Below are 13395 nucleotides of genomic sequence, written 5' to 3'. Positions count from 1 at the left end.
CAGACAATCCTACATGTTTCAATATTATGATATCGACATGATGATATCATCATTAATTCCACTCAAAATCAATTTTATTTTTTAGCATCTAATAGAATAATGAAAGACAGAATAGTTTAGCAAATGAATTGAAGCTAATGAATTCTGTAAATATTTAGATTTTTGATTTAAATATTTATTTATGATGAATTGAAAAATAAAATTTGTGTTGGTTTTTTTTTAAACCGTTATAACCCATAATTTAATTAGTTTGAAATTTTATCGTTAAATAAATAACACAGAGAGTAAGCATTTGATCAGAAATTGTACAAACAGAACAAACTCCAAGAACTACACTTTAAGATGTAAAACACGCGCTATGTACTTCACATTTCTATAAACAAAATTAAAAATTGAAATAACGCATTACTGATTTCAAAAGTTTTCTTAAATTTGGTAAAAAAAAGTGTGTGAAAAGTTTCAAAACGAAAGTTGCTCTGAGAAAATTTAATACAAATTTTAAAATTCCGAAACACGATTTTATATATGTTTTAAACCTTTTTATTGTCATTAATATTATTAAAATTCTTTCGGCAAAACTATAAAAATCGAATTATATATTTTTTTAATGGCGTTCTTAAGATTATATTTATTGTTTTTATACCATATAGCTGTTGTTATTTATATCGTTGCGTTATTGTTATTTATTATTTTTTGGCGGGGTGATTTTCACGTTGGCAGACGATGATGATTACAGCTGGAAGACTGAAATTTTTTACGATATCATATGAGGTTGCCTGTTTGTCTATCTGTGTGTGCGTGTGTGTGTTTGTGCATGTGTGTTTGTGCGTGTGTATGTTTTTTTGTATGCATGTGCGATTGTATGTTTTGTGTGTGTGTGATTGTATGTTTATTTTTGTGAGTGTGTGTGTTTTGTCTCTGTTTTGTGTGTCTGTCTGGTTGTCTGTGTTGGCCTGTGTATGGATGTAACGGTTGTAAATCAGTGCATCATTTGATGTATGCGTGTAAATTTCTATGAGTATATGTGTGTCTCTAAAAATGGGATTTTGTAAATATGTTTCATTATTTATGAATTGTTGGATCTTGACTGATTGAATTTCATGGCTTTATTCGCCTACGTCTTTCAATAATAAAGGTTTCATTGCGCAATTAGTTTTAAATTATGATGACAGTTAGTTTAAATTACGTTCTCTAAAAGCATAAGAAAAAAAATTTTGGCTGGAAAATCTCCAAAAATTTATTAGGAAAGAAAATTTAAAAACTTTTTATGATCAGTAGACAATCAATTTTATTTTTTTTTTCATTTTTTTCAGCCAGAATTTATTTATCCTAACTCGGTCATCATGCAAACTTTACAAGCGTCATACAATATTTTTTTGTGATCATATTTTTATTGCTGGCACAGATGGTTGTAGTTATAAAATATTAGTGTATTATCATCATTATTTTTTCTAAAATTAATATTAAAATTAATGAGCTGTGGTAGGTTAATATAAAACAAACAACAGCCTTACAAACAACATCAAAATTCAACAATGAAACTAACAAACAACAACAAAAGTAACAACAAAAAAACACAAAACAACAGCTCGGCACATACTTAACAGAAGGATCGTAATGAAGGACATCACACTCTACACCCTGTACGAAGACTCGCAGACTACTTAGCGAGGTGGGAGCAATATCGTGTCCGTGTATGGTCAGGTAGGTGTGGCCTTCTCGCGGACCAGATGTTGGTTCGATCTGTGTGTGTGTGTGTGTGTGCGTGTGGAGATAGGCGAGTGTAGGCGTTTTTTAATTAGCCTAACAAAATAAAATTTGTATTAATTATTTATTACCCAGTTTATTGACGTAACTATTTTTTTTTTAAATTTTAAATTATTCTTTTTAAGACTGAAGAATTTTTGTTTATAATTAAATTTTTATTTAATTAATTTTGCTAACTAGGTTAAAAAATGCTATTCTCTCTTTTCTGTTTCTTATCTGGAAGCTTTTTTTTAAACAAAGATGGTCTTACCTGGTAAAATCGCGATATAATATTTTTTAACTTGAAAACGAAATATGGCTTTTTCTGCCCATTTTAGCAATTTTAAAATATTAATTAATTCTGCAAAATTGAAAACAAAAAGTTGACTAGCATAAAAGATCAAAAAAGTTTTGCAAAAATTTATATTATTGGCGTAAAAAGAAAATGTTTCCTATAATTTATTTATGCAATATTTTTCAACACAAATTCTCGGTTTTTCAAAATCAACTTCAAATTTTTTGGAATTTTTTTCTTTATAAAATTTTGTTCATTTACGAATTTTCAAAACCTACAAAAACAGCATTTAGTTTCATTACTACGATTCTCGTTTCCAGACAGAACACACACAAACGCAGAAAAATATGCAAATATCAATTTTTAAAAATGGAGCGGATGTGTGATGGTATGGAAAAACCAAAAATAGGTAAAAAAAACAGTATAATAACAAAAAATTACAAGAAAAAGTAAAAAAAAGAGAGAGAAGGAAAAAAAGAAAAATAAAGAAAAAGATAGAAGAAGAGAAAAGAGCAGAAAGTGACCTAAATTGAAAAAAATGAAAAGAAGGGTGATAAAAAGAAGAACACATCCCAATATTATGTCATAGGAAGTATAACTGACAATTTAATGATCACACGTTTGCATCACATCAGACAGCATTTTAGGATAGGTACATGCTTTACATACAGTAAAACAGTACAACAAGAAATTAAAAATAAAATTTTTAAATATTAAAGATAAAAGTTCGTGCTTATGGGAATGTTAATGAGTTTTTATTACATAACTGAGTTACAAAAGTGATCATTATATATTTATATTCATGTATATTTATATTCATTACGTAATGGTACGTAAATGAAATTGGTGTGTGTGTGTTATTTATGTGTGTGTGTGTGTGTGTGTGTGTGTGTGTAAGTATGTCTATGTTTATTTTAGATTTCAGTTGTGTATGACGTTGGTTATAATAACTGCCCCAGCATGAAACACGCTAAAAAATCATTTGTATGACGGGTGGATGTTTCTTATGCTTCTTCGTATGTGTATGTGTGTGTGTAAGTATGTATGTGTTTGTGTATATGTGTGTGTGTTGAGGCAGTTTTTTTTGAAAGCACATGTGTGAATATAACTTTTTTTCCATTGTTTGAACAATTAAAAACAAAAAAAAAATATGAAACTGTTTAAGCTAAGAAAGTGATTTAATATATACAATTCATAGAAAGTAATGTGTAATGCAACGCATACGTAAAAACACACAAACAACGTTCACAAACATTTACGAGCATCTCAAGAAGTTATAGACAGTTATAAACATTCATAAAAACCTCAATTCATACGTTCATAAGTTTTTTTCACAACAAAATGCAAACGGCGAATTGCATGGAATATCATCACAGACTCATAAAAACATCCTTGCTTATTTACATAAGCCGTGCACATAAGTTCTATTCACGTCGGTGTATAAATACGCTTAACGATAATATGCCTAGCTAGCTGAAATAAACAAACATACGTACGTAAGGATGGGAATGAATGAACATGTTTGCTTAGCAAGGGAATGTGACAATGAACATCTTTTTATATGTCTGGTTATTATTTCTAAATATTTTTCAGTTAGCAAAAACCAAATTGACATTTCGTTTCGCTAACTTTATTGATAAACAAAAAGGGACAAACAATTGAAAAACTGAAAATTGTGAATGATTTAACTTCTGAATATACAGGCAAGTTGAGGACAAAATTTTGTGAGTGCATAGGAAAAAAAAAGAGAACGTGGAAGCTGCATCTGCAAAGAGTTGATGAATGGGGTGCAAAGATGGAGTGCAGTTATCAAGAAGTCTTCTGGCTTTGAAGCAAACTTATAAATTATGCTCTTGTAAACAACTACCTAAGTGAGAAGAAATGAGAAAAAATTAAAAAAATTTTCCTCTAAGATTTCTTTCAGAGTGAAAATTTTTTTAATTTTCATTTGAAAAATGTCCTAGACAATTTTTTTGATCTTTCAAAAGTGGAAACTACGCCGACTAAAAAAGATGAATGAAGAATAAGTGCTGTTGCAAGGATGGTGATGAATAGTTTTGAAAAAAGAGCAATGGTGACATTTGTGATTATGGTGATGAAAGTGTAAATGATGACAAACGTGATTATGATGGTGATGATGAAGATGAAAACAGATGATGGCAAATGTATATGGTGGCGAATGTGATGCAGAATATGAGAAAGATTCGTGATGAGGGGATGGGTAGATGATTACGAATGCAACGGCTATGGAAAATGAAAAAAAAATTCAAACGATCATAAAAAAAGCTGACTGACTAATGACGAGCGACAAAGAACAGCGTATAAAAATGTTACAAAAAAATCAAACATGAAAAATGTCAGTTGAAAAATGTTAAGTTTCAGCAAATGTTTCAACAAAAAAAACACAAAAAAATGTGAGAATAAGCAAAATGATTGAAACGTGAAAGAAAAAATTACCAAACAATTGGGGTAAAAAAATTTTAAATTATTTTTTTTAGTCAATGTAGAAAAATTAGTGACAAATCTAAATGGTACAAACTAATCCGTCAATGAGAAAATGTTAAAATTTCTATGTAACTATATAATAGTATTTATTCTCAATTTTTTTAAAGTTTTGAATAAAAAAAAATCAAATATAATATAAAATTTTAAAAAAATATGTTACAAAATACAATTTTAAAACAGCACAAAATATTTACAAATTTGAAAAAGAATATTTTAACAAATTTTACAAAACTTTTCAAGGACTTGAAAAGTATTAAAAATTAAATTTTTGCTAAACTGCATTTTAAAGCAAAAATAATAGTACTTATTTGTTTTTGTTGGTGTGGTGGAAAAGACAGGATGTGGTGTACTGAGACAAACCCACGTGTATGTTAAATTATTAAAATTATGAAATGCAGAGCAGGATCAAATGGCGTCTCACTCATTAGTTTTGTTTGTTCCGCTTATATGTAGCCTACATTAATCCATTTCTCTTTTTTCCTTCTAATAATTTTTTTATTTCCTAATTAAATTTATGAATTATGCAAATGTTTTAACATCTATTTTCAATTTTAGAATTGTTGTCGTGTTTTGTTGTTTGTCCTACATACATTCAGTGCTTGAATGTGAATTTTCAGTTAAAATTAAAAAAAAATGCAGTTTATACTCAATTGTGTGACATTTTAACATTGTTAAACATTAACATCATATACATTTTGGTTCATGGATGAGTTTACAAAAAATCTAACAAATTCAACTTATGTTTGCCAACCGGAAAATAATATAGAATATATAGTAATATAATTTCTATACTTTTGTGCTAAGCCGTAATCAAACATTTCGCAAAATAAGTTGTCAATCATATTTCTGACTTGATGATTCAACTTAATATTTTAGTTTTTATTATATAGTAACAATTTTAAATACATCAAGACTTACAAATAGTTTGAAATTAAGTAACAATTTTAAGTTTATAAAGCTTTCAAAAATATTAATTAAATATTGAAAAGATATATTGATTCGTAAATTATAGACAGATTTGTTCACATTGAAAATACATGCGAGATATAGTATCAAGTAGCATCTAACAGTTTATTTCTTTCACACACATTCCTTCCCAAGCCACCATTCACTCATACTCCAGCTTTGAAGAAAGCAGCCAAACCACACAGCTCATTTCAAAACGTGCAAGATATATTAGCAGGGCATAAGAAAATAGCTAACACTGCGCCAACAAACAAACAACAAACACAATCTTCAACAAAACCGTTTTGACTATTCGTCAGATAACTAACACAACAAAAACAGCATAACATTGAAACTTTCAAATAACCATTTTTCAACATAAAAAAAACTATAATTACAAAGCAAACATGAGAACAGAAGCAAGACAAGGAGATGGACATGATATCATAAGAGGAGCACAAACGGCAGCAAACTCCATAGAACACAATGCCATATCGATGTCGAGGATGCCATGATGGACACTTAATTTGCATTTCATTCCTTCATGCTCTGAATTCGAATCAAGCTTTCAAAGCGACCGGCGAAGAAATTGCGTATCAGAAAGAACAAGATGCCTGCGGTCTCAACCCGTTGACGAAAACAACAACAGAATAGCATAGTTTTAAAAGAATATTTGTATTTACTTATCATTTTAGTAGGAGTGATATTGAGGATAAACCCTAACCCACAACTAGAATAAAACCACAAAACTAACTTATAAAACAGAAAAAACTGAAGTAAAAAATGTACACACTGTCATTAATCATAGAGAACCTTAAATAAAAATTTTCCAACCTTGTAAATAGCAGGTCTAGGACAGACACCTCTCTTCGATATTTGCACCTTAGGGCATTCCTTGCTGCTCCTACACACTCCACAACTCATCTGCGACAGGCCCTGCGTTATGGTGGTTATGACTGAGTTGTCGAAATTGTGTGGTTCGTTGCCTGATGTGCAGTCGTGGTCGGTATCGGCACTACACCAGACGCAATCATATTTGGGATCAAGTGTTTGACACTGGGCACATGAACTTGCCAAAGTGGAACAATTGTACACCATCACTGGTTGAAGTGTAAGAGTTTAAAGGTGGTTTCAAATTATGGATGTATATAAAGTGACGGTTAGTGATGTGTCATTAAGCATTAATATCTTTTTGTCAAAGCGTAATCTTGATTAATTAAAATTTATTGTTACATATTTTTGTTTAAATAAACTTATTGAAAAAACCATTGCTCAAAGAAAAAAATAATATTAACATATGACGTCATCTTCGTTTTGAATCACGTGATGTGCTTCTTCTCCCCACGCCACTTCCACCTTCACAAACGTCACATTCGTCCCATCCACGTGATCAAACTTTATGATGTTTTTTTATATATTCACATACATTCAAAAAAGGATTTGAATAAAATTTTCAGATAAAAAATTTGTTTTATTTTTCAAATAGCTATAAACCAAAAAGCATTAAAACATCATTCAGAATGGTCTTTCTGAATTTTAATTGCGAAGAGTTGACAAGTGAATGTGCGATCATGTTTTAACAATAAAAAATGTTTCGCTGACATAAAAACTATTGTTAAAATATAGAAAGGACAATAGCAATAAATATTGTAGAAAAATAATAAAAAAAAATATGTAAATTAAAATAAACAAATGAAAAAGTGAATGTGAATGGAGACGGAACATAAAAATATGAGACGAGGCTAGCACTGGTCTGTCTGGCACTGTTGCAATAAATGGCGATCTCATGCTTCGGCCAATCTCACTTAAGCCAAACTTTTTTGCTTTTTTCTTTCCTTTCTGTTTATTTTTATGTTTTTTTCCTCTTTTTTGCAATTTGAATCTTTTTTATTTGTTTATCCATGTATCTATTTTTCACCGTTTTTGGTTTTACCATTGTGAAATAAGCTTTTTAATTGAAATATAATTCTTTTCTCTTTGTTTTATCTTTTTTTTATAATTTGTTATAACTATTCTTATTTGGTTTCTAAATATTTTCAAATAATAATTTTTGCAATTTTTTCAGTTTATGATTTTACACTCACGACTTTGTTTGTAGTATTTTGTTCTCCAGAAGTTGTAGTCAGTTTTTCGAAATGATAAATAGGGTTTCGTCTGTTTCCTTTCTCCAGCTTCGTTTTTGAAAAAAGACATTTATTTTACTCCAACTTTCGGTTCAGTGAACAACTCCTAATAAAAAAATATTTCTCTTGCTCATTTCAAGTTTAGTTTTTTAATTAATATTTTTCGTTAATTAAATTCAATTATGGAGACAAATATTGAAACATATTGAATAATCTTAAATTCACTAAAATTATAATAAATAAAAATAAATGAAATGATTATCTTTTTTATTATTTATTTTTCGCATTTCACGATGACGCCGTTAAGAAGTTTTGGTTTTTTAGCAGAAGTTTTTATTGCACATGCAATCCTATGTTATTGCCAATTTTATGGTATATTTTCATTTTTATTTGTCTTCTTTTTTCAAATTGGAAATTTTTGAAAGTAGAAAAATAAGTTTTACTTTTGATATTTTTGTAACATTTTATTGTAAAATCGTAAAACATTTTTTTTAGTAGTGATATTTTTATTTTGGCATATTTTCAATTTCGGAAACATAATTCCATCTGTCATAATATGCGTTGTCATGTTGCGTTTGCTTTGAGATCATTTTTAATTAAGATTTTTCTATATTTTTGAAACAAATATTTAATTAAAAATCTTTAAAATATTTTTATCATTTCTGTTTGTTCTTTCTCTCAACTTTGCTTTCTGTTTTTTGATCAAAATTTTAAAGAAGTAAGGTGAATTTTTTCGTGAAAAATTTTTTTCATTAAAAATTTCTTAATTAAATTTTTATATAAAATTAAATGTCTGATATTTCATCTCTTAATAACATATATGTGATACCTAAACAAATTAGATTTTTAGTTTTTCAAAAAAAAATCCTAACAGATTAGATAGAACCTTAAAAATGATTTTTTTTCCAAACAATTACGAAACGTTAGTTTAAAAAATAAAATAAAATTAATACATTTTTCAGTAAACATACAAGCTTTATTTGTAAAATTGATCAGACGCAAACAATTTCTTAGTAAAGTAAAACAACGCGTTGTAAGTAACAGAAACATTTTCTTATGCGGTTTAAAAACTTACAAAAATAGTTTCAATGTTGTCCATATGACAGTTACACTTTTGCAAGTATGAATTATATGGGAGCCTCTGAAGCAAATGACATTCTTATTATATATAATTATTACGAAATATTTTCGCGCTTTTTTATTTTTACACTGCTACCATCATTATCCAAGTCGTTATGCTGCTGCTTATTTCCATGACAACAACCTCAAAATCTGAATGACTGTGTAATTACCGGGAGATGCATGTGTAGTGTGCGTGTGCAGCTGCAATTAATTATACCATCATTCCAACACACATATGTGCATACACATACACACATACATACACACGCATACATATATCTTGAGCTTTGTTGACATACACATATGTAAATATACGATATATATCAAACCTAAACCGTACAGAATTTGTAAACCATACATATTTATAAACATATTATTACGTAGATGATAATTTAGGTTAGGAGGTATAAGTAGATAAAGGTTGTATAGAGATATGTGTTTAAGTAGGTATGGAATTATATAGATTGTTAAGTTATAAAAGTAGTTCACGACGAGACAGCAAATTTACAGGCAGAAAACAGCTGCAGTTGTTGCATGGTGGCGTATGCATTGTAAGCTGTGCGCTGCTGAAGATAGTTTGTCACATCTGCAATTTCTGCGAGAAGTAGTTCACGGTCTGTTACGTGGTGTTCAGATCAGAGACAACGCCTCGGAGGTCACACAGCCTCAATTCCAGACTATGTGCGTTTTGACGGTTCAAGTCATTACTTGCAGACTCTGAAACAAGGTCGTTGCACCTACTGCAAAAGCAACACAACAAAGCAGTGTGGAAAGTGCAACAAACGTTTACATGAACGCTGTTTTGTTGCCTACCATCAGAAGTGATGTGAACTGTATGCATGGTGAATACATAAACTTTGTGATTTTACTTATGCACTTTAGTCATTGGTGTTGTGCACATTAGATAAATAATGAAATATAACTATTTTTCAACTGATTATTTATTAGTTTTATCACAAACAATCAAAAACTCGTAAAGTATTTTCAAATAATTTGAAACCATAAAATACAAATGTATATGGCATTTTATAACCAGAATAGGCTAACGTTCCATTTTTGGAACACATATATATCTCATCACCTTTAAGAGATAATTTTATGAAATTTTGTAAATTCATTCACAATAACATTCTGAATGAGTTTTCCAAATTTCATTAAGTTACCTAGTCGGGAAGGTATAGCGGGCTTGTAAAGGTTAATATAAGATAATAAAACGCATTTTTAATTAGAGCATATAATGGTTTGTAAAATAAAAATTACCAGACATACAATAGGGACTGACTGGTTAGATGGAGTTAGAAAATCAGTTAAGCTTTAGGGAGCAAGGTCTCCTAGCATATAATAGGCGAGAACATAAGTTAAAGAGAGTTAAGTTAGAGTTATCTCTTGAACATGCTTAAAGCTTTTGAACACTACTTATACACTTTTACACATTATTATTTGTGTTACTCTTTATATTTTATATTTTAATTCTCAATTTTGAGTTTTTATATTTTACTTCATTAAAATATATTTAGTTGCAATCAAACAATAAAAATTTTATTAACTGTTGGGTGAGTCGTTTCTCGTTTGATTTTGATTATTAAATTTTATGACATTTTAAACATTAACTAATACTCAACGCACGTAAATTGCTAGATAAAGTCATCTATCATTATTTTATATACACGAACAACATCAAATGACGGCCGAATAACAAATTTGATCTCCAAATTAAACAACGATTCTGTCTTCAATAATTAATTAGATAAAACTTAATTTTATTAACATTGACACATTTTTCTTCTATTACCAATTTTATTTATTCTAATTTATTAACAATTCTCGATATATCATCAGAACATTGAAAAGTTATTTTAAATTACACGGTGACCGAACCTACATAAATTAATTTTCTTTTTTTTGGTCTCCGAATGAGTCATACTTTTGGTTTTCTTTGATTGAATAAAAATGGTTGGATTTATTTGATTTGATATATATGGATTAGGGTATATACATATGATTTATATATATATATATATATATAATGAATATATATATATACATTAAATATAACATAATGTATATATATATATATATACATTAAATATAACATAATGTATAGAGGTATGCTACACAATGAGCAGAAGCAAAATGAAGCAGATATTGGTGTTTCATCTCATTTAAAGGGCACTTCATCATAATGAAGAGGGCATCAACAGCCATTTCGATGGCTGTTCTTCGTCATTAATAAAAATTTTTTGGCACAACGCCAACATTTTAACAATACTTTCAGCATCGACCAACCTTGTACTAACAAACCAAACAATAGGGCTTTAAGTTACGTAACAAATTTTAAGTAATTTCACTCAAATTTGAATTCTTTTTTATATTAATTTCAAATTAAAATTAATTCAACATAGATGATGATATGATGATATTTAAATACGTTTCTAATCAACTACCGTAAACCCAATTTAAATAACAATGATGAAGTGACTTGTTTTTTGCTAATATATATATATATATATATATATATATATATATATATATATATATATACAAAACATACATAGCAGACATCCAAACACATGCATATATATACGCTAATAGTAATAAATTTTTTCTAACAAAAAACTGTTTTACATCAAACAAATATTAAACCTACTTACAGTATAAAATACGCCTTATTTGAATATAAACCAGGAAAAATTAAAAACATGCACAGAACAGCATCCATCATTAGCAATATCGTGACCGAAATATGCCGCTGTGAATAAAAATATACAGATAGCATCTATCTATACAACCATAAAAAAACAGAAGCAAAATATTAACACCAAGTGGGCAAGTAGGAACAACAAAAGCATTAAGATAAAAAAAAATAAAACCTAAATATTCAATTTGAGATCTGTGTTTACACATCCATAAAAACAACATATAAACAATAATGAACGAATTAAACAAATCTATATAGGCAACAACATTCATTTATAAATTACAACACCTATATAAGCAACAAAATTCACGAAATTAACAACTACAGTTTCGATGTAAACAACAACAGTCTCGAAATAAACGTACACTGTCTTATTATAAACTACAACGGTTTCGAAATAAACAACCTCAGTCTCGATATAAACAACCGAAATACAACATAAAACACATTATTAGCAACTCCAATCTAGCAGTAGTAAATGGATTAGCAGCCACATTATTAACAACAACACAAAAAACAACATGAGATGAATAACAACAGTAACAAAAACACACAAAACAACGTAAGCAATCACAATCTAAACAAACAACAACATAATTATATAACAACTAAGTTAAAATAAACAATAACGGCATAAGCATGATCAACAAACTAGATTACTACAACATAAACAACAAGAACATTAATAACATAAACAACATAAACAACAACATAAACAACATAAACAACAACAACAGAAACAATAAAACTATTGACAACAACAACATGGGCACTAACATATACTACAAACATAAACAACTACATAGAGAACAACATAGCAACAACAACATAGACAACAGCAGCATAAACAACGACAACAACATAGACAACAACAGCACAAACAATATAAACATTGACAACAAACAACAACAGCATAGGCAACAAACAACAACATAAACAACAACATAGACAACAAACAACAACATAGATAACAACAATATAAACAACAACAACATAAACAACAACTACAACGACAACAGCAGTATAAACAACATAAACTGCGACAAAATAAATCTCTCAAGTACAGACGGTTAAGTTAGCGCGTCGTGCACATGGCGTAGCAACGTATCCACTAATTTATACCCGCCATACATCAGCTATATCGAAATCAGGGCCATGCCTAATCTAGGAAGCACACTGATTTATGCACCAGCCGATCGCTATCACCTCCCGCGTTTTTTTGAAAAGTGTTTCCCTAGTGATGTCATCATTAACGTAAGTATCATCGCGATCGTTATCAGCTTCGTCATCAGTTTAAGTCGTACTGCATCACCGATATCTTTATTATCATTATGTGTATCAACGTTAATATCATTCTACAACTACCTCGTCGTCGTCTTCGTCATCACTATTGTTTCCCTACATTTTTATAAAATTTTGACATCATCATCGTCATCATCTTAATCATATTTTGTCATCACTCAGTGATGACAAAATATGATTAAGATGATGCTAATAACAATGATGTTAACCATCATTGTTATTTTGTTTGCTACTATTACCACATGATAATCATCATTTGTTGTCTTTACCAATGTCATCATTACTGAGTTATCATTATTATTTTATAGTCGTGCCATCATCTGTTTCAAATGTAGATGCGACCAAACTATAAGGAGTGTATGTTTGGACTAAAAATTTGATACTGAACGCGCAGTAGCTGAAGTTACGCTGCAAACACATGTGCACACGCACACGCATGCTTTATTCTTCTTGCGTTCTAGTTGATTTAATTTATGTGAGCATTTATATGTAGATAAGTAAGTAATCTAGAGCGTGCTAGTATGTGGTTGAACGTGGGTAGGCTGGCATATATTACCTTCAATTTATGCCTCTATGTCTGTCCAACTTTTGTTCGTGCCTTTGCTTATTGGTCCTTAAGAATTTTTATATGGGAGTGCTTTGTGCATACGTGTCATTAT

At 29.3% G+C, this 13395-nt stretch overlaps 1 protein-coding gene across 1 annotated transcript; it reads right to left on the bottom strand.

Annotated features, from left to right (window-relative positions):
* Positions 1–5885: 5885 nt before the first annotated feature.
* HELRODRAFT_168393 (hypothetical protein) lies at positions 5886–6589 on the bottom strand (the record flags this gene model as incomplete). The annotated part of the gene is made up of 2 exons (XM_009014255.1): positions 5886–6056; positions 6326–6589. 2 exons carry the CDS (start codon positions 6587–6589, stop codon positions 5886–5888), a joined length of 435 nt encoding a protein of 144 aa, XP_009012503.1.
* Positions 6590–13395: the final 6806 nt, after the last annotated feature.

The sequence above is a fragment of the Helobdella robusta genome, assembly GCF_000326865.2.
Source record: "Helobdella robusta unplaced genomic scaffold HELROscaffold_13, whole genome shotgun sequence".
Classification (NCBI taxonomy): domain Eukaryota; kingdom Metazoa; phylum Annelida; class Clitellata; order Rhynchobdellida; family Glossiphoniidae; genus Helobdella; species Helobdella robusta.
This window is presented reverse-complemented; position numbering and strand designations above follow the sequence as displayed.